General features: G+C 51.7%; 2 protein-coding genes across 3 annotated transcripts in view; one reads left to right on the top strand and one right to left on the bottom strand.

The window, feature by feature from the left end:
* The first annotated feature begins 1,382 nt into the window (after positions 1–1,382).
* On the top strand, positions 1,383–15,977 carry TFAP4 (transcription factor AP-4). Its single transcript, XM_078867096.1, has 7 exons — positions 1,383–1,994; positions 9,563–9,731; positions 10,322–10,420; positions 12,191–12,367; positions 12,813–13,022; positions 13,977–14,108; positions 14,244–15,977. Exons 1-7 carry the CDS (start codon positions 1,900–1,902, stop codon positions 14,556–14,558), a joined length of 1,197 nt encoding a protein of 398 aa, XP_078723222.1. The 5' UTR covers positions 1,383–1,899; the 3' UTR covers positions 14,559–15,977.
* Positions 15,978–20,340: 4,363 nt separating this feature from the next.
* ST13 (ST13 Hsp70 interacting protein) overlaps positions 20,341–24,880 on the bottom strand; it is a 31,707-nt gene continuing 27,167 nt past the window's right edge. For both annotated transcript variants that reach the window (XM_078867093.1, XM_078867094.1), the window contains exons 9-12: positions 24,163–24,279; positions 23,539–23,590; positions 22,515–22,735; positions 20,341–21,893 (exon numbers count right to left, since the gene is read on the bottom strand). In XM_078867093.1, coding sequence (XP_078723219.1) covers positions 21,762–21,893; positions 22,515–22,735; positions 23,539–23,590; positions 24,163–24,279 — 522 coding nt within the window. In that variant the 3' untranslated portion in view covers positions 20,341–21,761. The remainder of the gene's footprint in view (positions 21,894–22,514; positions 22,736–23,538; positions 23,591–24,162; positions 24,280–24,880) is intronic.

The following is a 24,880-nucleotide window of genomic DNA, read 5'->3' as shown; positions in this document are numbered from 1 at the left end:
CTGATATGGTTAGAAAAATAATTGCAATATTAGTGGCCACGATCGATCCACTCCTGTATAAAGCCCCCCCCCCTATCGTCATCATTCACGATGCTGCTATATATATGGTCCACCTGCAATCACAACGCAAGATGATTTTAATCGATCAAGTCTTTAACCACGTGGACGTGAATCTCGGGACGCGTTCCATCCCGGACATTCGCAGGCCTCCAAACATTTCCGAATAAATAAAAAATAAATCTATTTTTACATTAACAAAAAAACTGCCCTTTAAATATGCGAAGTAGAGTCTAAAAAACTGGGGTTGGGGTGGCATAACAATTAGACGTTCGTCACAGCTTTTACAAAGTATTTGCCGTAAACATTATTATTCTTGGTTTCGATCGCAACACAAGCGGTCGTCTTCAGAATTTGTTTATATCTACGTGACTTTACCGAAAGACTCAAGAATATGAATCCCTGCAGTCACGAAAGCTTTAAGTCAAGATGTATAACTGATGTAAACAGTGTTGAGAGAACAAGAATACGATACAATACTAAAAATAACACCCCACGTGCTTAATTAGCAGGAGCAAACGTGTTTCGACTCAGCTTTCATTCCTTTAATCGAGATATTTTTTAATGTCATGATAAACCTTCATCTATAACCATGATAATACATATGAAAATTAAGTGTTGGTTTTTTTTTATTGTGTATTGAGATAGAACATTTGAAATCAGGGGAGGTGCATCATCATCATCATACCGTGTCAACCCATTCGATTCACCCGCTATTCTTGTACAGGGACATTCAGTTTTCAGCTCCATACGGCGTAAAGCAGTTTTAATACGGACAAAACATTTGTGTTGTGTTTCTCCCTTGTGATGGGACTTTATAGGATGAACATTGACATTTTAAGAAAACGGGGTGACCAATACGCTCTAAATTAGTGCGTAATAAGCCACGCGCTGATAAAAAGAATTACAAAATATGCCATCAACCCCGTCAAATCGTGACCCACACAAGTCTCCACTTAACCGAACGTGCTCTGCGGCGACTAAAATTAAAATTAAACACCCCCCCCCCCGGCACCACGCGGCCACCAATGTAGTGCTTTGTTGACACGTGGGGCGTGCAGCGGAGGCAGCACACGCGGCCCCGGCGGTGGGGGCCCGAGGGGCGAGGGGCGGGGCTCGAGGGGGGGGGCGGTGCTGCGGCTCGCCCAGCTGTTTCCCGCCATTTTCGGGGCCTCTCCCTCCGCTCTCGCTCCTCTCTCGCTCGCCGCGTGTGTGTGTGTCCCCAACAGCACCACCACAACAACCACAACCAACACCACCAACCCCCCCCCGACACCAACACCACCCCCCCCTCCACCACCACCAACACCCCCCCACACCACCAACACCCCCCCCCCAGCCCCCCCCAAAGCCACGCCGTGCTCGCGTCGTTTCTACCAGCAGCAGCAGCGGCAGCGTCAGTGTCAGTCATTGAAGTGTCTCGGTGGAACAGTCGCTGAGAGTTGCGAGAGGTGAGCAGCAGCAGCAGCAGCGACAAGGAGAAGCAGCAGCAGCAGCGAGGCTGGGTTAGTCCCGAGTAGTTGCATTTAGATGCAGAAGTAGCAGCAGCAGTAGCAGCTGCTGCATCGACAGTGTCCAGCAGCAACAGCTGAAGCGTTCGAGCGGTGGTCAGTAGTTGAACCAACATCGGCTGCAGGCAGCGGAAGCGGCTTCATCATCAGCAGCAGCATCAGCAGCTGCTTCATCACCAGCAGCAGCATCAGCAGCTCCATCACCATCAAGAGGTGCAGTATCACCATCAAGAGGAGCAGCATCAACAGCAGCAGCAGCAGCAGCTTCATCACCACCATCATCAGGAGCAGCAGCAGCTGCCCTCGCTGCTGCCCCCCCCCCCCGGGCAGCATGGCCTACTTCGTGGTGCCTTCGGAGAACGCGGCCGCGGTGGCGCTGGGAGACTTTCGCAAGGCGGAGCAGGAGGTCATCGGCGGCCTGTGCAGGTCGGTCGGGCGGGCGTTGTTGTCGTTTCGAGTTGCGTGCGACACGGTGATACAGAGAGAGAACAAGTGTTGACGAAGGGGGGGAGGAGGAGAGAGAGAGAGCTGCAACACGGGAGGAGGGGGGACATCGCACGCCGCGCGCGTTGCGCACTTTAAATATTGCGCGTGTGCTCGGTTGTATCGGGTTGTTGTTTTGCACGGCAGACGTGGGCATTGTTGTTGCGAGCGGTAATCGGTGTTTTTATTTAATTTGACGGAAAGGGGGAGCAGCAGCCCCCCCTCCCTCCCCCGTCGTGGTGTTGTCGTTTTAAACGCCGCCCGAGCGCCTTTGGCGCGCGATTGTGTTGAAAACATTGGCCACGTGGTGACCACGCCGCCCCCCATGTTTGTAGGGGAGACGCGGGAGGGAGGAGATTTCGTGTTTGTAGAGGTGGCCGACAGGGAGATGTTGGGGTGGTGATGTTGTAGAGAGGATAGGTTGTAGAGAGGAGAGGTAAATGTGTAGGAAGGTTGTGGTGGGGGGAGATTAGAAGATGTGCGGTTAACGTGGAGATGGCGAGAGGTGGTGGTGTGGCGGGGGGTGGAGATCGTGTTACGGTGATGTGTGTAGGGATAGATGGGATGCTTGAAGAGAGAGCAGGCACAGATGGGAGTCTGTGGAAGAGAACGGAGATTTTGGGGGGGGGGAGGATGGAATGTAGTGGGAGAGGAGAGATGATGGAGAAGGGGGGGGGGCGGTTGTTGTGGAGAACAGGGGGAGAAGGGAAGGCGAGAATGAGTCCACTGGAGGGGTGAACGATGGAGATGGGGACAAAGCGGGAAGAGATGTACCGTAGAGAGATGGAAGGGAGAGTGGGAAATTAATGTATTTGTGTGTGTGGGGGGGAGATGCTGGGAGCGGCAGCAGAGGAAGAGTGCGGAGCTAGGGAGGATGAGGAGCACGTGGCGGAGAACGTGAAGATTGTGGGACCGCGTGTCGGGAGAAGGGAAAGAGAATGGAGGGAGGGGAGAGCTTCCCATATGTCAAGTGCGAGAGAGAAGCGTTGTTCAATTAGCTCGTCTTGCACGTGCCGCAGCTACTGCTGCATCAGCAACGATGGCGATGACAAAACACGTGGTGGGCAGCCCACGTTGCACGGAAATTCTACGTTACTCTGGCCAGGAATAGATTTCCCACCCACGCAACATCCAACGTCGTTGGCGGCCCCAACCAAAGCGATGCACTTTAGCTTTTAATGTTACCCCGGAGCAATCGATGATGTTGATTAATGATCGGGGTCGAGTTTCACCATCGGTCTGGTGTTTGCAGCCTCGATGCAATGAGTGCGTGCTAGAGGTCGACCCCCCGACATGTACACAGGCACGCACGTGTAACTACTGTCATCCAGTGGGGAGAATGGTACGAAGTGCAGTTGTGTCTACGGCTTGTAGTGGCGACACATGCTGCTTTGGGAGTATTTGCGTCTGGTTTGACTTGACTACGCAGTGGGGAAAGAGGGATAGGGGTGGTCCCATAGCAATGCAGAATAACTTGCTGCAGCATGGACGAGTAAGGATACTAAAACAAGAATTTTTTAATAATATATAATCAAACGCACTTAGTATTAAGTGGCATTATTTAAATCACTCGTACGCACCTTTACCGAATATGCACTTGTAAGCTAATCAGAGTTCGTCGCTTGTTAGCTACATGGATGGGTCAACAGTCTGGGAATCACAGATGCTGTGCAGGATTGGAAGGTGGCAGTACTGTATATGGATTTATTACAAAACATTTATTGTTTGGTTTCCTTCCAAGTGAAGTCCGTGACACTCGTTAATGGAATTGACCAACCATCCCGGTGCAGTATCTTCTTCCACAACGAGTCTTGAGACTCGTTTGCCGATGTGTAAACATTGTTTCATTGCGGTGGTATAAGTTAATACAGCCACGCTATATGGCTGGGGTTATCACAAGTACTGTATGTACCGTTTGCAACATGTTATTTACAATAACGGGGTGGTTGTCATTGAGTGTCTTGAGAAATTTAATTTAGTATAAAGAGGTTTACATCGAGTCAAATTCTACATTTACGCATTGCGATGGTAGTTTTAAAAAGTATTTTGAGACCGATTTATAAAATTATAAGACGCTTCGGAAGTAAATGATCGGCCAAAACATGTTCCCAGTGTCTAAAGTTATACAAACTGGTCACTAAGACGCATCCCCAGTTTTTGCTATGGGAAAGTGGATCTTATAAGTCCCGCCTTGATAGACGCATTCCATTCAAGACTTCATTTATATTTTATTACAATTGATTTAAGACGCCGTAAACAACTGTGGTTATTTGTGCAAGTGAATTGATGTCTCGTACATCCAATTATACATGGGGGGGGGGGGGTGGGGGGTCAATGGGTGGGTTTTTTATATGTAAAAAACTATTCAACTTAAACTTACTCCGAAATATCCGATCTGTTATAGTCTGTACCAAAAGGACGACATTTTTTACTGAATATTTTTGGTGCAAAACCATCCCACGCGATGCGCGTCTTGACGAAATGGGCATTGATCCGGCTTCTCCCGCCCGGGAGAGCTCTCCAATTGCTGCCGGTGAAATCGTTTTGTTCGTCGGACAAGTATCGAACAAAATGAGACGATTGGAAAAGGGGGTAAGGAGGTGGGGGGGGGAGAGAAACTTTGGTTCGCAGCAGCAAGCACGTGGACTGGGGTAGCCAGCGCGTGGAGCCTGTAAATGAATGGGAGAAGGAGTGGCGCCGCTCATCATGGGGTTGGGCAGAAGGAGAAATTGCTGCTGGGCACCTCCTAATGCCTTCCCCTCCCTTTCCTTTCCTCTCCCCTCCGGACTGGCCCAGCCCTCAGCAGTCGTAACTCGCGGTTTCCAGGAGACACCGGGGGGAGGAGGAGGAGGGTTGAGAGAGAGCGGGAAAGGCGCGCGCACGTGCAGCGCCTGAATAGGGGCCCATCCATTGAGTGCGTAATGCATGGTGGAGGGGGGGGGTAACCCAAATGCGTACGCTTGTGCGTATGGGGGCGGGGGCTACTGACAATGTGCGTACGATAGTAATTTGTCTACATTGGCCTTCAAATGAGTTGGATAGTGCGGCGGTGGACTATCTGTTTGCTTAAACACGTTAATATTACTCATCCTTGATTGTTTCTAAGTGGATTAAATTTTGGCCGTTCTATAGGATTCGGGGGCGTGGGGGTGCGTCTAGTTTACGCAAGGGAGGGGGGAGCAAAAGTACGCATGCATATAGGGAGGGGGGGAGTGTCACGTTTTGACAGATTTTTGCATACGTACTAAGATGATTGCAAGAGGAGCAGAGAGCAGGGTTGGTTTGTGTGGGTCTGCGTGAGTGGTGTGGGCATGACACGGTGCAGCATAGGCGAGAGCGATGTGTGGTAGAGTGGTGGTGTAGATTAGCTAGCAGTGTACGTGGTTAACAGGATAGAGCGGTGTGGTTCTGATCGAGTGGCGTGTGAGTGGTGGAGCATGGCTGGTCGAGGCCATAGCGGTGTGCGTTTATGAGTAGGGTAGATTGGTGTGGGTCTTTCTGTGGTGTGTGTCGGGATGGGGTAGGCTACACTGGAGTGTGCTTGCACGAGTGGTGTGAGGGGGGGGTGTCGTTGTAGTCGGCTAGAGCCGTGTCAATCTATGATCGATCGTGGTTTTTGGCTCTTGGAGTAGGATGGACAATGGCTGGCAGGCTACATTGCTGCGTGTCGCGTCTCTAGAGATCAGTGTTCTTCTCATTGCAAGGCGCGCGGGCCACTGGCGGCCCCTGATTGCCTTTAGTGCGGCCCCCGACAGTACACAAATGTGACCCCCCCCCCCACCATTATCATGCTGCTGTCAAACCCCAGTGGTTTCAAATGTGTGGCCGCCCTCGCACTGATGATGTCTTATCGGCGAAAGTAGGGCTCCATTCCCTGAAAATTCGCGAGGAACACTGGGTGGGAGTGGGGGGGTTAGAGTGTGGGGGTTAGAGTGTTGCGGTTCGCGTCTCCGTACTGAGTTGGGGGCCATGGGGCAGTGCACGTGGCGCCCCCTGTAGGCCGCAACACGTGCACGGCCACAGCTGATGGAAGCTCCCGCCACGTGACCGGGGAGGGGCCGTGGAGGGGGGGGGGGTGACGTGGGGGTGGGGGATACGACCGTGGGTAGGGGGAGTGGCCGTCAGTTGGGAGGGGGGTGGGTGACGTGGGGGGAGGAGGGAAGCGGCCGTGGGTTGAGGGGGGTGACGTGAGGGGGGAGGGAGGGGTCGTGGGGGGGGTGTGACGTGCGGGGGTGGGTGTGACGTGAGGGGGGGAGGGGTCGTGGAGGGGGGTCGGGGGGGGAGTGACGTGGGGGGGGGAAGCGACCGTGGGTAGGGGGAGTGGCCGTCAAGTTGGGAGGGGGGAAGCGGCCGTTGGATTGGGGGGGGTGGTGACGTGAGAGGGGGGAGGGGTCGTGGGGGGGGGTGTGACGTAGGGGGGGGGTGTGTCCCCCTTTAACTGTCCGCGGCCACATGGCGGACCAGTCACCGTGGTTTTGTTGCCACTACACGAGGGATGGGGCCCTCTCTCCTAGCCAGGCTCCCGACAGTCTCGTAAAGGAAAGCGGCGGTGGCGGTAGCAGCAGCAGCAGTCTCTCATTGTGACTGTTCAATGGACGGGCTCCCGTGTTTCTTTTTTAAATCCTTTATTAAATCCTTTATATTAAGTTCGCTTGCTTGCTTGCGTGCTTGCTTACGACCGTGCAAATCTTTCGGTCGTTTTTTAACCCACTTCCCGTGATCCAATCGAGCTGACATTTTCCACACAGACTCGTTGTGCCAGACAATTAATGTTCGTGAAAAAAAATTCCCAAAATGTTACACTTTTTAGGCAAAACAAATTTATTTTACATATATTCAAATAGAACTCATTCACAGTATAAGAGCCCAGAGCGTAACCCCTCCACAGGCCGTGGCGGAGTAGCGCAGTTGGTAGCGCCCTCGCTTCCCATGCCAAAGGTCGCGGGATCGATTCCCGCGTCCTCCACAGGCGAATATATTTTTAAATCCTTTATATTAAGTTCGCTGCCGCGCATATATAAAGGATTTATAGTGAAAAACTTTGTTTTTACGGGTTATACTTTTTGTTGCACGGAGTTGCCCCTCGTCAACAACATCTGTTCGTCCAAAGTAGCAAATTGTGTTGTTTACAAGCCCGATTTTTTTTTTTGCTGAACGTGACCACAAAAGGTGGAATTGCGCGCGTGGGTTTGGTGAGGAGGAGGGGGGGGTCTTATAGAATTGGTGTGCGTTGAATGAATGAATCCTGCTGGATATTGTCTGTCCGGATAGCTGACGAGCTTAAATAATGTGTTTGAATGTTGGGGGCCCGTTACCGGAGTTTTGGATTACGTTCATTTTAAGGAAAGCATCGTTTGTAATCCCCGGTGCAAGGCAGAACAACGTCGATGCAAGTTGTTGAAAGCTTGTGTCCCCGAGCCGGCGGTCCTGTGGACGATGCGGCCACAATCTGCAAATGATTAAGCTGCTGCTGCTGCCTGGTTTGGCCCTAACACTCACGCGTAAATTATTATCAGTCCATGACGACACGAGGAGTCCCCGATACAATACACAAAGGGTCCAATGGCTCATTGATGCGCAGAGTTGGCAGCAAATTGTGACAGGTGAGCATTCATTTAATACCCGAGGGGGTTAATACAGAACATAAATAACAGCAGCAGCACCACCACCAAGGATGGGAGATCCTCACAGCCACGCGAGCCAGCTTTCAGATTTCAAAAAGGGGGAGCGAAATCTGTTGTCATGCAGGTGCTAGGTGGATCATAATATCGCATGATCGTGAGAGGAAGGCTGGTCTTGTGGAGGCTTTCATACAGCGGTGGATTAGCCATGGCTGATGACGAAATGAGCAACAAATATACGCTGGGAGGAGGGGGGGGGGAGATAGCAGTGGGGGGGTGGTGTGAGGTCGGGGCTTTGCCCACTCGCTGTGGAAGAAGCTACAGGTGGCTCTGAAGGTCCCAAGCAGCACAAGGCCTGGGGGTTGTGGAGTAGGAGCACTCCATGGTGCTGCTGCTGTTCGGGCTCCCAATGGCACGGGCTTTGTCCCAATGAACCTTATATACCCCGCATGAGCAGTCACCCCCCCCCCCCGCCCGCCACCTGTGTGAAGCCACCTTTGCTGTTTAACATCGAGCTGATGCACCTGTCATTGTCACGTGACTGTACCACCTACATGTTCGCAAAGTACCGCTGCGCATGTGATGAATGCCCCCCCCCCGTGAGCATTCTCTAAGCACGGTTGTTCGGAGCGTTTTTTGCTAATCGGCTTGTCTTTTAGCTATTGCACCAAAACGCGGCTTATTGGAAGCAAATGCGAATACATATTTAGATTTACTTTTTATCCCTAGGTTAGAAATACGTGTGATAGCAAGGTCACAGTGATAGCTGCTTTTGTGGCACGTTAAAGAAGGGCACCGTAGTATGCTTTATGGAGAACATCGTTTTGGTGAGGGAAGAAAAATGCAATATGAAACGTCCGCAGAAGAGGCCAGTAAATCGGAAGACTTTATACAAAACAGTTTAGACGCTAAGCGTTCTGCCCATGATGGACACTGTATATACTACCGACCAACTTAATCATGTATCATAGTTTATTTGGGATGTTGGCAAGATGTTAACTACCTCGCCTGGTATGCAGAAGGTCGTGGGTTCGATCCCCATCCTGACGCCTGCTGTATATTTGGAGTTGGCGTGTCTCTCTCCCCGTGGTCGCGTGAATTTTTCTCCAGTTCCTCCGATTTTTTTCTTCATTTAGAAACATGCGTTTAGAATATTTGGCTGTTAAAAATTTCCGGAGTATAAGCCACTTGGTTGAGCTATCATTTGTGGCCAGGTCGCTTATGACAAACTAGCTATTAGCTCAGTGGGCCTTACCTGGTCAAATAAAAATTGTTTTAGCAAAAAAAATAGTTGAGTTTTACTTTAACCTGCTTGGCTCATGAGTCAAGTGGAATGTTTAATTTTCATGATATATCACCTGCCAGGATTATGGTTTGTGGTTTATGTGTTAGCGTTAATCACAAAAAAAATGAACATGGCAGAATGCTAGTTTATGAAGACGTTTACCTCATGCCATGGATTTAACAATTTACTGATTGATACGGATTGTTACGCTAATCTTACATGCTTAAAATTGTGCCTGTAATTTTTATTTATTTCCGATCCAAACATTTTTAGCACTCTTTTAAAATGCACACTGCTATAAATGTATGCGTACATGTACAAAAGGGCTGTACGTTTGCATCGTTAACCTGATTTGTGACCTCGGATCATGTCCCTGAAAGACAAATTGGAGAATTGTAACTCGCACCCTGATCGTGACCTTAAATGGTGACCCTGGAATTGTGACAGTCCACCGAGTCGTTTGCGCGTCTCTCAGAGAGATACCGTGCGTCTCGCCTAGACTCGCTGTGTCTCACCCAGACGTTGTCTCTCACCACTGTCTCACCCGAACGCTGTGGGTCTCACCCAGACTCTGTTGCTCACCACTGTCTCACCGTGTCTCACAGCCTGGGTAACGTGTCGGTGGGCTCCCCCGAGAGCCAGCGTGACACGGAGCGGCGCATCCGCCGCGAGATCGCCAACAGCAACGAGCGCCGCCGCATGCAGAGCATCAATGCCGGCTTCCAGTCGCTCAAAACCCTCATCCCGCACACGGACGGCGAGAAGCTCAGCAAGGTACGCACCCATCGGCGTGCGCATCTCTTGTGTGTTTGTGTGCCAATGACTGGTAGCAGCGGTGTCACGACCTGCCTCGGAGTCGCTAACTCTCGACGAGTGAGGAGCAGCTCATAAACTAGCAGGCACTCATTTTTTTTATCGCAAACATGATTAACCCAGATAATACGCCCATGGGTTACAAGTTAAAACAGATTGTTTTGAGTTTATCCGTTGATACCAATTCAATGCTGAGCACTGTCAGTGCACACAGGTGGCTTTATTTTTGTTGCTTTTTCTCACGTTGAAGTATTTAGTAATCATCAGGCATGTTCTGCGCGTAACAACGTAAGGGAGGCGGGTACTGTGGTGGGTTGGGAGGACTTTGTATTCATAAAAACCCCGCCGTTGTATGTAGGGGAATGACGGTGTGGCCATTGGTGCAACTTGTCATTCCCTCAGCAACCCAGGTTCAATTCGTCGCCGTAATTTATACGACGACTTCAACAATTCGATCCAATTCTCGAGCTCTCGCTAACGTCGCATCAAACTATAACTTCAGAGAATCGATTTAATTACAAAAGCCACGCCGACTTGTTGCCGTGCCGCAGGCCGCCATCCTGCAGCAGACGGCGGAGTACATCTACTCCCTGGAGCAGGAGAAGACGCGGCTACTGCAGCAGAACGCTCACCTCAAGCGCCTCGTGCAGGTGAGGGGCGACAGCAACGTCACGCGGGGCAACCGTGCTGATAGCCCGGCTCCCCCACGGGCAGCGAGTCGGCAACGCGATCAATGTTGTGGGGAACCTTCCACGGCAGCAGGATCGGGGGGGGGGAGTTGGACTTGTTTCTTTATCGAGAGCCCAGTTGGCGTTGTCACGCGCCACGGCCTCGCTGCAAGAGGCCCCGAAGATTAGACCAACGGTGTTGTTGCCAGGTAGAAAATATTCCCCCCTACGACCCAATTAATGTGACCTAGTTGCTTGCAGTGATGCGTGAGTATGTAGTTTGTAGGCCACTTAAAAAAAAGTGGCCGCGGAACCGTGTGATGCAAAGTCGCGCGCTGTATGAAACGAGGTCGCGGGCCCGTATCTGGGCCACAGGGTTGCAGTCTACTGCTCATTTCTGCAGGAAATTATGGGAGGGTCTGATGTCAAAAAGACGTGAAAGAATTTGTTGACGCGAGTGAGCCATGAGGCGTCGATAAAAATTAAGTTTCACACACACAACTCATTTGTGGCGTTAAACGTGCCCGCTTTAACGACCGCTTCCCGAGCGGGCGATAAGTTGTATCTAATTGGGCTCTCGTCAGATTGAATGAAGTGCAATAAGTTTACTGATTTGGAATGACGTTCGGCTGGGGAAATTATGTGAAAGCCACGTGACCGGTGGTAGTTTCCAGTCCTGAGCAGCAGGGGGCGCGCTCGCTCCGTCGCTCACATGGAGGACACGTGGTTAATGTTCTTGACTGCAGCCGTTCCATTGGTTAATTGCTCCAGCCACTGATGAACGCAAGATCCTTCCCATTGCGCCGCTAAGAGAAATGGCTTGGAGGTTGTGTTTCGGAGCTGCAGTTTGGGGTTGCGCACTCGGGTGATGCGTCTGGATGGATGAAAATATAATTAAAATGTGACGCGCTGGTGCATCGAACTGGTATCACGATGTAACACGATTTTTGTTCCTGGGTAGTAAGTGTTATTTTCTAATTGCTTATGCCGCAAAAGTATATAAAATGGCTATTATTCCCCACAAACTTTGCTTTTGTGACCAGGACTTTACGTGAAGGAATGACACAAATGCACACCACGTTTTCTCATTGAAAATAGGTAAATTTCAAAGTATCACTGTCCTAGTTACAAAAGCAAAGTTTGTGGGGAATAGCCATTTTCTGTACTTTTGAGGCATAAGCAATTAGGAAATAACACTTACTACCCAGAAACTAAAAAAATTTTTTTGCTACACAGTGATGTCTCATCGGTAGACTAATCGGTTACTGTAGTTATAGCTGGATATCTCAGCTCTAGTTGTCTCACCTCTACCTACATTGTGGCCTCCGTGAGTGCCACGGTGGTGAGATTTAAAATACCTCGCCTGGGATACAGGAGGTTGTGGGTTCAATCCCGACCCTGACGCCTGCTGTATATTTGGAGTTTACATGTCTCTCTTTCGTCGCATGGATTATTCTCCGGGTCTTCCGGTTTTTCCCTCCACATTTAGTATTTGGCTGCTATAAATGTCTACGTGATGAGCCGCTTAAGTTGAGCTATCATTTATGATAGCCAGGTCGCTTCTGAAAAAGAGGCAATGTAGCTCAGTGGGCCTTACCCGGTCAAATAAAAATTGTTGAGTTGAACAGATGAGTGCACCTCCGATTTAGCGTGGTTGGCGACGTACGTTGCGAAAGGAGTTGAACGTACGTACCGGTGCGATCGTCTCGCCGTCTGCTTGAACGTGCGCGTTCGTCCGTGCGCGTCACGCAGGAGTGCGACGGAGGCTCGCCGCTGCGGGCGCGACGCGGCGCGGAGGAGCGCGACGAGGGGATCGGCTCGCCGGACATCCTGGAGGAGGACAAGGCGGAGGAGCTGCGACGTGACCTCCTCGAGCTGCGCGCCTCCCTCGACAAGGAGCGGCGCCTGCGTCTCCTCCTGCAGGAGCAGGTGTGGACCGTGGGGGGACGGAGGAATGGGGCTGGATGGAGGGGTATGGAGAAGGGAGGGCAGGCGGGCAGAGGGACAGACGCGTAAGGGATGAGAGTTCAGGGTGCCTGGAGTGGACACACGAGACTGGGTTAGGAGCCAGGAGCGACCCAGTTGGAGGGGTTCGTGCCGATTCCACTTGGTGGTTTTGGAGCGCGGAGCTCCCCTGGGGCGTTAGGATTGGCGCCACTCTGGCAGCTCGGTGACTTAACATCGTGGTGAGTGCAGTGGCCGCTGGTGCCTGCAGGGGTCACTTGATTCTCATAACGTGCAATGTACACGAATCCAGAAACGTGGATTCTTATGCTCGAGGACGCATCGCGTATCTGTCTACTTCTGCTCGTGCGTACGTGCGTGAGTGTTTGCGGTTGCGAGCGTTTATTTGTTTGTTGCCCGGGCTGAGCAGGTGCGCTCAATGGAGGCTCAGCTGTACCCAGAGAAGCTGAAGGGAATCGCTCAGCAGCTGCAGATACAGCCACCCCACCGGGACACGGCGCTACGGATCGACCCGCAGCAGCAACTACAGATTCACATTCAGCAACAGCAGCAGCACATGCTGCAACAGCAACAGCAGCATATCCTAGGACACAAGCTACAGCCGCAGCGTTTGTCAGAGGTGCGTGTGCTGGTGTGTTTATGTTGTCGGTGTTGGTGTGTCGGTGTTTATGTCGGTGTGTGCGCACGCTTTGAGGTCTGCACGTGCACATTAGGCATGTAAATGCTGCAGCCCGGGTATCTCCTGAACTAAATCTACTGGACGCCTGTGAAAAAGAGCTTTATATTCTTGGTTCTTTCGGTAAAGTCACGTAGAAGGGAAATAATAAAATAATACAAATAAAACTATTAAATTCTCACGACGTTTCGATTGTAACACAAGCAATCATCACACCTGATGATGATGATGCTGCAATCAAAACGTCGTGATAATTTTATAGTTTTATTTTATTATTTCCCTTCTACGTGACTTTACCGAAAGAAGCAATAATATGAATCCCTGCAGTCACGAAAGCTTTAAATCGAAAAAAGAAGAAGAGCTTTTTATAGCTCCATCGGATTCCTCCAGTATGAATACATATTCTAATTCTGAAATCCTACACTTGCATCGCTCCTTTCCTGGCTTCACTTCTCTGTCTTCCTAGCCAGGAAGCGTGTGCAACTACCAAATCCTTGTCCTCACATTCACATCCATCCACAGCCATGCGCCTCCTCGCTGCCTCTGCAACCTCCTCCCAGCGGCTCCTTCAGCTCCCTCCACTGCACTGACTCTTGCCACCTCAATCCCAAGATCCGCTTCTCCACCATTGGCGGCCAATCTTTTAGCCGCTACGCTCTCTCCTCCGGAACTCCCCAGGCAACTTCCCCCTGCTCCCTCCTCTCTCTCTCTCTCTGTCTCTCCTTAAAATCTTCCTCTTCACCTACACGCTCTTGAGACATTGTTATGTTATAAGCGCATTACAAATCGCAGTTGTAATGGTTCACCCCCCCCCTCCCTACACTAGCAATTTGATTGTCATAATATGGTGTTAAGATTTTTGTTCGAGGATTGATTCGTGTGTATGTGTGTGTGCAGCCCCAGCAGCACCCGACAGTGATTGTTCCGGCACCGCCGCCACACCACGTCACCGTGGTAACCATGGCGCCGCCCTCCTCCGTCATCTCCAGCGCCTCCACGTCCCGGCAGAACCTCGACACCATCGTGCAGGTGACGCTGCTCGCCCGCTCGCTCGCGACTGCGCGTGTTGAAAAAGGAAACGGCGTACAAGGTACGCGCACGTGCGTGGTTTCAAGAAGGATGGCGCATAACGGTACCGTGTGCGCACCGCGTGTGTGGGCGTAGGCCATCCAGCACATAGAGGGGACGCACGACGGAGGGCGGCCGCTGCACGCCGTGGCGGCCGTGGCGGCCGCGTCGTCGTCGCCGCTGCGGAGGGCCGGCTCCCCCTCGGACGAGGACAGGGACGACGCGGACGAGGGCGCGCGTAGCGAGGTCATCATCAAGCGGCTGCGGAGGCACGTGGTGGCGGCCGCGGCAGCCGTGGCGGAAGTAGAGGAGGAAGGTGAAGAGGCGTCGGATCGTGGCCACGACGGGAGCCGGGTGCCGCTCCGGCACGAGGGACGCGTGGTCGTGGAGATGATCGAGCAGGCCTCGTGATGGCCGCCCCCTCAACCCCCCCCACCCCCCTCCCACCACCATCGCCGCGCGCCACGCACGTCGCCGCGCTCCGCGGAAACGGCAAAACCAGTCGGGTGGAGAAATAATTTGAGCAAACGAAAGCGGTCAAAGAAAGTGTCGCTAAAAACGAGGAAAGCGGACAGAAGCAGTAATGTGAAGTCTCCAGGGCAGCTCTGAAGTGCTGGAAGGGTCAGAGTGGGAGGGGGTGGAGTTGAGGCCTCCATGTCATCGAGCCGAGAGCGAATGGCGGCAGCGTGGTCACGGACATGAGGTCGCACGACACAAAACACGGGGAAGAAACGTGGCGGTGGCGGGTACGCAGCCCCCCCGCCCTCCACCCCCCCCCCCCACCACGGAAAACGAGTTTGTATCCCCACCCAAACATTGTGATGTCTTGTCGCGCAAAACAAAAAATAGTTTTAAACCAACCACAACCCCTGATGAAACCGTGCCCCCCACCCCTGCTCTCCCACCCTCACCTGCACTCACAGGCAGGTGCGATGCTCAGCTCGGATGTCTCTTGCGAAAATGAAAGCACTTAGATTGTTTTTTTTACAAAAAAACACGCGCGGCCTACGGTTGGCGTAGGTTGACGTACAACAAAAAAGTCAAAAAAATGTTATCGAGTTCCTTAGTTTGCAGTCATTTTGAAGGCTGTAGAGTAGTAGCGTTTGTTGAAGTTAGGTGTAAGTCTTAATCATGCCTTGTTAGCTTATTTTAATTTTATTGTTTTAATTTTTTATGACAAACTATATTTTTGGTAAAAAAAAAGAAAGGAAAATAAGCTGTGCTGTTTTTGAGGCTTATTTTCGTGGCTAAGCGGTTGCCTGTGTTGAAGCCAGCGCAGGTCTCTTTCAGATACTTGACGGACAAAAATTTACTAATTCGCCTACGTAAGGCTGCAGCGTGAAGACTTGGGACATTTTAGATTTTCAAATCCCGGTCTCTGATTGGGTGGTCTCTTAATCTCTACTTTAACTGGCTTAATCCACAAAAGGTACAATCCAACGTTTGACCTTAAGCCGCTGAGGTTTGACCTTTTTAAACTTGGCCTAGGCAGGAGCAGCAACCGGCTCTTCACCCGGAAGGTAATCCAGTGGCAGTGGTGTCAAGCAAACAGTTAAAACGAAACAAATGAAAAGGGACTGTAGTTGCTCTTAAGGTGCGCGAGCGGCAGGCGTGTTGTGTGCGTGTCAGCGCGAGTGCTCTGTGCCTTTGAACTCTGACATGAAGTGGAATTGGGGGGGGGGGGGAGGGGTTTAGGCCGGCACTGGGCAGCGAGCAGTGGATGGGGGGGGAGGTCGGCTATAGTGTATATTTTCTTCTGTGTTTCCGGCGCCGTGCGCGACTTCGCACACGGTTGTGAGCACCGCCGGATTGGTGCTACACACATAGGGGCGCGAGGGTGGTTGGGGCCGGGGGTGGGGAAGTGGGGTGCCTGCCTGCCTGCCTGCGCGAGCCTGAGTTCTAGGCACGTGTGTTGTGTGTGTTACCTGGGCCGCGGCGTCGACACGCTTGCTCCAGGCATTACAGGGAACTCTTTGCGCTGCGCAGTTGGGAGTGGGTGGGGACTTTTAAAAAATCTTTGTTCTGTGGGCAGCGTTGGGGGTGGGGGGGGTGCCCTCCTACCGGCGAGCCTCGAATTGAAGCGACCGCAAGGCAGAGAGAGGGACCCGTGCAGGTGACTGGAGTCGACTGATTCACACTCCGGAGCTCTGGTTTGCAGAAACAGCTCTTCTCTTTTGCATCGACGTTTCGTCTCCCCGCGGTGTTGTCCGTCATCTCGCGGTTTCGCGGTTTTAGTAATACCCATAGCTGCTGTGCGGAGGGGGGGGGGGGGTGGTGAGGTTACAGCCGCTGAACCCCCCAGCCCAAGCTCGCCGGCGAGAGAGGGTCTCTCAAAAACAATCGCACGACAACTGTCGTTCTCTAAATACTGTATATTCGTCGAGCGAAGTGAATTGACACCTCGTGCTTGGCTGCTGTTTGTGGCAGTGGCTGGTCGCTCCTGAACTAGTGGCGCGCTATCCCAGAGGAGTTGGGTTCCAGTAAGGTGCTTGTGAGAAGCGGCCTTGGCTTGCAGCAGAAGCCTCATGCCCCCCCACCCGCCATCCCCACTCTCTCTTCGTAAACAAACTCAATTCCCCGAGTCAATACAGTTTTCCCTCGTTAATCGCGAGGGATACGTTCCGGAGATACTCGCGAATAGCAAACGTCACAGATATTGCCGTCCAAATATATACGCGCAGTGTCTGCAGATCTCATCGGTTTATCTTATCGCTTTCTCTCAACTCTGTCGATGCAGTCGTGTAGAGAATTCCAGATGCAATTCGCGTGTAGCAATGTACTTGGATAGCGAGGAAATTGTCCACGGCTTGTTCCACGGTTGAGCCGATTCCAGGTGTTGGGTCTCTGAAAGCGCGTGGTCGTACTGGGACGTGGTTGATTGAAACCTTAACCCAAGCCAGGATTTCCTCATCCAAGAAAGAGGACTCGCGCATCTGCTAGCGAGCACAGCAAAATGTGCATTAGCGACATTTTGCTTTGTCGGAAGATTTAAAAGGGTAGATACCGTCGTCAGTCTTGGGCGAGTTTCATCCAATTAATGGAAAATTCGTTTTTGTGATACCAGTGGCAAATAGCGTTCGTAAGGGAGGGAGTAGACCGCTGGAAGGTGGTGCACGTGTGTGTACATTCAATGAACTCGATACAAGACCCAGTAAGAGTCCGCTCGCTGTCTTGGGAGCTCGGCGACCATAATTTACCACCTTAGTTGAAATCTGGACATCTCTACCAACGAGGATCATCGCTCCCGCAGTGGGTGTTTCTCTTTGTAACACAACGGTATATTCGTTATTAGTCCTCCACTATTGGGCACCGACTACCAGTTTGGCAGTCTGCACACATGCTGGCACAGCGTGCCGACAAGAGGCACCACAAACTTCCGGTCCTTTTGAATGATCACGTCCGATTGCCACAGTGGCATGGCATAGGGCCGTGATGCTGAACGTGGGTCAGGCCAACACACCGTTGTCACATCTTGTCACGTTGCTGTACCGCTGAAAGGTGGAATGCGCTCACACTTGTCTCTTTTAAGGCTGGTGCTCAGTCAGGATGCTGTGCATGTACAGAACGATCTCACGGGGCTTGCAAGGTATCGGCGGGCCTCTGCCGCGCTTCAGCGAGACTTGGGTATATTTCACAATGACGCGTGCGCGCACACTGGTTTTGTTGTCCCGCCAATTCTCGCCGGCAGGAGAGAGCGTGTTTTCATTGCAAAACCAACAGCGGTGCTTGCGAGCCTCCACCCTATGGGTTTGTCATCGTCTTTTTAATATGAATCAGATGGCAGGTAAAGTAAAACCCCCAGCCGGTGTGTTTTTTAGGTTTACATGCAGCAAGTCGAATTTCCAGAGAGCAAAAAAAAACGAAGGTCGAGGGATCTACGTCGTAATTTTTAACTGTCCATGGCAATTACAATTTGGATACTTTTGATCTCCGTGCATCTTGAACTGCGAGGTCTCGCATTGGCCGTATTTGCCCTTGACAACCACCGCTCTTGCCTGGCTCTTGTGTGTTGTGGGAGGGTTTCTTTTTTGTGAGTTGCGATGCGGTTATGGAACTTCTCCTGCCACTGTCGGGGGTGCGTGCAAGCAGGCGTTCAGTCCCCACGTGTCATGGCCTTTTATATATTTTTATTTTTTAAACTTAAGTGTTATTAACGTTTGAATGTTATCGTTATTCATGTTATTAACGGAGGGACACAACTCTCGACTTACCGTTGAACGTAGCACAGTGAATCCACTTCGGCTACAGACACATTCCAGAAGAAAGCGACCAGTGCTCGTACAAAATAAGAAATTGCGCTTAAAAACGATTTGGGCGAGGTTTTTACAGTGAGCTCTTACAGGTGTTTCTGCGATTTTTGGCCTGGTTAAATTGTTTTGTGGTTTTAAATATCTCACTCGGGTTTCCCCCAAAAATCCCTTTGCGGTGGTGAGAACGGCGCGTGTATAATCCACAGCTCGCGCGGGAGATTTAAAACGAGCGGAGCGACGCGCCTGGGATTTGCCCTGCGTTGACGCTCAATCGGCTCGAGTTGAGTCGCACCCCCCCCCCCCCAGCGCTGCTCTCACACGGGCACACTCGCTCTAGCGGGTGCGACACACAGCGCAGTTTCAGTCCACGCGTCGCATCAAAACCCCCCCTGGCAACATTGCCGTTTAAAAAGGGGTTCGCATTTCCCCGGGTTCTGGGAAGACCTTGGAAGTCCTGGACCGGATCGCCGGGGATTCTTTCAGAGTGGAAAACGTGGGATTGTCCTGGAGCGCGTGGGAGCCGCGGCCTAGGAGGAGTTTCTGCGGTAAAGAGGCCCCAGGGTTTTTTTTTTTCAACTAAAGTGGAGAGGCCACGGTGGGCTTGGGAGGGGAGGGTAATGGGGTCTATATCCGACGGCTGTTCTCAAACCCCAGTCCCTGGTGTTGTCACCGTTGCGGCCCAGCCTGGCTTTTGGGACCTGTGGGCTGGTTGCATAAATCGGCTCAAGTGAACGTTTCTCTTACAATGACACTGCTCGAGATAGGAAAGAGACATTTTCGCTTGGCGGGGGGGGGGGGGTTATGCAACCAGCACCTGAATGCGGGAAATTAAATTGGAAGTGCTCCTGTGGTAAAGGACTCCCACTCCCTGCAGGATGGGGGAAGAGACGACTGCCGTTTGAGAATAGCTGGTCGTGACAGCTGTTATCAACTCCGCCGCTATTGACCCACCCCCACAAAGTTCTACTTCCCGTGTTCACCAACCTCCATTCCCAATGCGGGGGGGGGGGGAGGTCGGCGGTGCCCAACGGGCGAACTGTTGGGATGTTTGCGGGGTGGGTCCACAGTACAGGGAGTTGGCAACGGCTGCTCTAACATTACGCTGTACAGACACAGCACTTGCTGAATGTAGGTTGTGAGTCGGGCAGCAAGGAGGATAGGGCATTTAGTCCACATATAGTACCTCTTTTTAGTGTGTATAGAGGAGAGGATCAGTAAAATAATAAACTTTCTTTACAAAACCTGCAAGTGTCGTAATTTTGTTTGCATTGTTGATATTTGCACTCGACAGCGTGAGGTTAAACCTCCATTCGTCGCTCACAGATATCGGTGCACCACTCCGTGTTGAAGAACAAGCTCTGGATCTACATCTGAGAGCCCATGAATGTACCTGTTATATGCACACCAAGGGGGTATTGCCACCTTCCCTGCATGCCCCGTTCGAGGGATCCGACTCACATGATTCTGTAATCGTCAATTAAAATAGTGAAGTAAAAAAAAAATTTGTGTCACCGACTTGGCTAAGACCAAGTTGCTTCAGTCGAACTATGGGCTGCCAAAACCTGTATTCGAAACTCGGATCTCAACAGTGCGGTGACAATTAGCCCAGTGTGTAACCTGGGCAACTTCCGAACGGTGTTTACAAAAATATCAATCACTGTTCCCAACCAATCCCAAGCTCAAGCCGTCCACCATGAATGCTTTACCACCAAGTGTACTACTCTGTGAACATGAAACCCATCGACGCACAAACCGGCAGCTGTGTCCCCCCCCAGCGCTGCCACGAGGTTTCTCTGCTTGGCTTCATTCCCAGAATCCCTTGCCTGCTGCCTGCACAACAGCACACCATGAGGGCTGCCCTCCACCACCCTCCTCAGCACCACAACCGATGGCGTCCATGGTAAGCCATGTTCTAACAAGCAAAGGAACTCGACAAAGGAGGCTGTGTTTCACCTATAGAATGTGTTTATTCATCGTTTTCAATGAAACCCAAACAGCCCCGAGCATCGCTCCAGGATTTGAATAGATGGGCCACATTCGGCGCTCCACCACTGGAGGAGGATGCGAAAGGACGAGAGGTTGGGAATTATCAGTAGACGAAGACAAGGAAGACACAACCGACGTGTGCTCAGCGAGGGGTGCGGGGGAGATGAGAGGTCGGAAATCAAGTTAAGGGCTTAATAAGCAAAGAGCTGCGGCCGAGGCGGTGACGGCAAAACATGCCACCCACCCCCTCCCCTCGGAACACTTCATTCCCACACGTGACAGCCCCTAGACACGCGGAACTACCTTCGCTTTGGGCAATGCTCGCGCAATTCATTGAAACTACGAACACTTTACTTTGCGAACCTCTGGTGTCCTGAGCCCGACTGATGCAGAGATGGCAAAGGCGACATGAACGCGCACCAGTTTTGCTTGTCGCGCGAAGACAAGGCCGGTCAACAAGCTGCCGTGTTCCAATCACTTCAAATTGCTCGTTAAACACATTTCCCAGAGCCCGATAAAGATAATTTAAGCCCCGTTTTAATCTGTACTCGTGAAGGACTGCTTCCCCTACCATGTGTGGCCCACATCTTTTCACCTGGGGAGAGATATTCCACGGCATTGACAGGAGACAAACGGCTCGACAAAAAAACCCACGACATGAATTTGCCAAGTCATGCACGCATCTAACAAAAAAAATACCCATCGAGCAACGTACTAAAATAACTTGATTTAGCAGGTGGAGAAAAATATAAAAAGCACTCTAAATTTCATGTCTCTTCAAACAGGACTCGAGCATAAAGCCTCCGTGCTGTTGCCACGCAGTGGACGAACACCATCTGTGGACTAAAAATGTATTGAAGCCGCACGACCGTGTGTGACCGATCATCTCCACCACCGTTTCTCTTTTCCCATTAGTTCCCCCTGAAATCCCAGCACACATTCATTTCGTTCACCGCTGGCTCTTGTTTTTTTTTTGTTTTTAGCGTGAATAAAACCAGCGACCGGGGATTGCTGGCGCGAAGACCGAACGAGCGCCCTTCCTGAGGTGTGATTCGCCGATGAGATGTTTACAACACAACGTGGATTCAGTGCTGTCCAGCCCGTCTGTCCCCCCCCCCTACCCCGATAAACAAATGAAAAATGTAACAAAGAAAAGTATCCAAAAAAAATAACTGCCAGGTTTTAACGTAATTGTCACAGTCATTATCACTTAAACGATCGCAGGCAGAATTTCGCTCAATTGCAGCCGTTCCGGCTATCACTGCCCACCGCTGCCACTTTACTGCCTTTCCTAGTTGTGGGATGCTTTCCCTCGGGGGGTTTGTACCCCCACCCCTCTGCGTCCCCTGAACCCCCCCCCCCCACTACAAGGGGGGACTCAATGACCAGCCCCCCCAAACTTGGAAGAGAGTTTTCCGATGAAGCTCATGATCTTGGGGTTTCCCTGGTACTTGGACATGTTGGCCGGGTTCTGCGCCACATCCTGGAAGGCGGCCATGATCTCGGGGTCCTGGGTGAGCACACGGACACGCAGACGCACGTATAAAGACAAAGATCCCCCCCGTATAGCCTTAACAGACTGTTGGGGCAAGTGTTGTTAGCGAGTGGCACCTATGAAGGCTGGCACTTGGGCATACGAGGGGGTGGGTGGCTAACACCACGCCCGACCGCCTTTGTCTCCCTAGTGGCGATGTTTACACACCTCACCAGGTACTCATTTGAGGCTGAGTCGACCTACGGGAGGGCCAGGACCTAACTGGTGTTGGCCGCGAGCAGGAATCAAACTCGAGTCGGCGGGTGCGTGGTGCAGTATGCGAAATGCTACGCGACCACTCTCCATGGACAAACACGCACGGACACGAACAGGCATGCACACAAGCCACACACATAAATACGCGAGCATGCAGACGCACAGACACGCCACTTGTCATTATGACTACAATCAAGATCGCTCTTCTAATAATCACCATTACACATTAACAACCACCTATCTTCCTCATGATGATCATCATTTGTGCATCCTCAAAATCACCATCAAGATGTTACACCTCCTGAGCCCTTTTGACAATCAAGACCGTCACACGTCGCCACTGCCATGCATCGGGGCCCTTCCCCCACTGCCGACACGCACCTGTACAGCAGCCATGACGTCTGGGTCACTCAGGAGGTCGTTGAGACCTCCCATTCCTCCAGGCATTCCCCCGGGCATCCCTCCTGGCATCCCTCCTGGCATCCCTCCCGGCATTCCCCCGGGCATTCCTCCCGGCATTCCCCCCGGCATTCCCCCCGGCATTCCTCCGGGCATCCCCGGCATTCCCCCAGGGAATCCCCCAGGCATGCCCCCTGGGAAACCTACAACGCAGCACAGGAGTCAGTGGAGACAGTTTCAGTTTTCAGTTTCATTTATTAGGATTTACCCTGTGAGCCATTCGGCTCTTGATTTGGGTTCAACCGCAACAAACAATAAAATTACAAGATACACCTAAAATTCGGTGTACACGAATCTAAACATCACGTGCGTAGTAAACAATAAAATCCTACAGAAAAAGCACAACCCGTCCATGCTGCGTACAAAAAAGTGCAAAAAATTCCATTTCGATGTTTGATCCCAATAGTAATCATAATACAATACAGCTCAAAACTTTAAGTATAAATCTATACTAAATAAAAAAATGGGGCCAAACCAAGCCCCTCTAAAACTTACTAAAACAATGCTATGTAAACAACGTAACAGTTTTCCCAACAAATGTGATTATAAGTTTACAATAGCGTCACATCACACGCTCATTTCTCTCACACACGTAAACATGTGGAGCAAAGGATCAACAGACCCCGTTTCTGCGAGGGTAGACTCAGCTCTGTCCAGGTCCACGACTGGCAGAAATGATTTCCGCACCCGGCGTGCCACGTCCAGTATACGTTTAGCTAAAGCCGTGGCTACTTGTGACCAGAAACACGCCGAGTGAGAAATTAAGCCCTGGGTAGAACGTTCAGGCTACGGCTGGTGTGGTATGACTGGGTTTGGTAATGGATGTTAAAGCCACGGTGTTTGTCAGTTCAAATGTGTGTACATGCATGGGTGTGTGTGTGTGTACATGCATGGGTGTACGTGTGTATGTGTGCATGTACGCTTGTGTGTGTGTATGTACACGTACCAGGGAATCCCCCAAAGCCTCCACCGCCAGCCTGCCGGCGTGCATCCTCCTCCTGTACACGCACAGACGCGACTCCTGCGTTAGCCTGCTGGGACCGCTGGCAGGGTTCACGTGACCTACGAGTTATGATGAGCAGACGCTGCAAGAAACTTGGCGTGCGTGCGTGCGTGCGGCGTGTATGTCATGCACTTCACGTGTATTTGCGGTCCACTTGCTGTGCAATAAATGTGCAATTGTTCGTATGTTTAAGCGTGTTCTGGATGTGTTCTTTAGCGTGCATTATCGGTGTTTCTCGTGTGTCGAGCACGCCATTAGTATGTACTCCGTGCATTTCCTGCGTGTTTGGCGTTTTTTGCAAGCACTACATACGTGTGCGAATCACGTGTCCCATGCAAGTTTTTAGGGTGCACTGCACGCGTATTCTCTGTGCGTTCAGCATGCGTTTCCCGTGTTCCACGCGCGTTTTATGCCATGCGTCAATTGCGTTCTGGGCATGTTGGCCGCGCGTTTGGAATCGTGTTCTACGTCGTGCGTTTCCCCGTGCGCCAAATCCGTGTTTTTACGCGTGGACGTGTTCTGTGCACGCGTCTCTCCCGCGTCGGCGACGTGCCGCGTGCCACCCACCCTGCGCGCCCTCTCGTGCTCCTCCTGCGCTCGCTTCACGCGTGCCTTGCGGTCGCACAGCTCCCGCTCCAGACGCTTCCGCTCGTACTTGCGCTTGTGCTCCGCGATGCGCTGAGCCTGAGCCGCCGCCGAGACAAAACGTCGTCACACCACCACCGCGGCATCGCACCGCTCAAGCACGTGTAACGCGACGGCGATTCGCAACGACGCCACAAGGCGACACGAAGAACAGAACGCGTCCGCGCTCGACGCCTATCAATGGTCTCATCGCCCACGCGCATTCCAACTCCACGCTCCATCCCAAGCGTTTTGCCTTCACGACTCTAAAAGCGAGGACCAAATATGGATCAGGTCTCACCGGCGCCGCTCGGAAAGACTCGCGAAAGCATCTATCTGCCTGAGTTTTGTTAGAGGGAGCCAGCTGCTTCTGGGTCAGAGAGCAGGCAGGGAGCAAAGGTCACACCTTGCAACACTGCCTCGGCATTTTGGCCACCCCGACTCCTGACCTTCGTTGGGGGCCACAACTCCTGGTGCTGTAGCTCAGACCGCGAATATTTCAATTCAAGTGACTTACGACGCAGCCACCGCTGTTGTGTCCTGATCGATAGTTTAAAAATGTCACAACGTAAAAACACTCTTGAAAAATAAAACGTTCATTGTCAGTTGCGCTGCCCCTTTAGTTTATTGCCCCCATTGATATATTGAGTCGAGGAGGAGT

This window comes from Lampetra fluviatilis, chromosome 23, assembly GCF_964198595.1.
Source record: "Lampetra fluviatilis chromosome 23, kcLamFluv1.1, whole genome shotgun sequence".
NCBI lineage: Eukaryota > Metazoa > Chordata > Hyperoartia > Petromyzontiformes > Petromyzontidae > Lampetra > Lampetra fluviatilis.
Note: the sequence above shows the minus strand (reverse complement) of the source record. Positions and strands in the feature narration are given on the sequence as shown.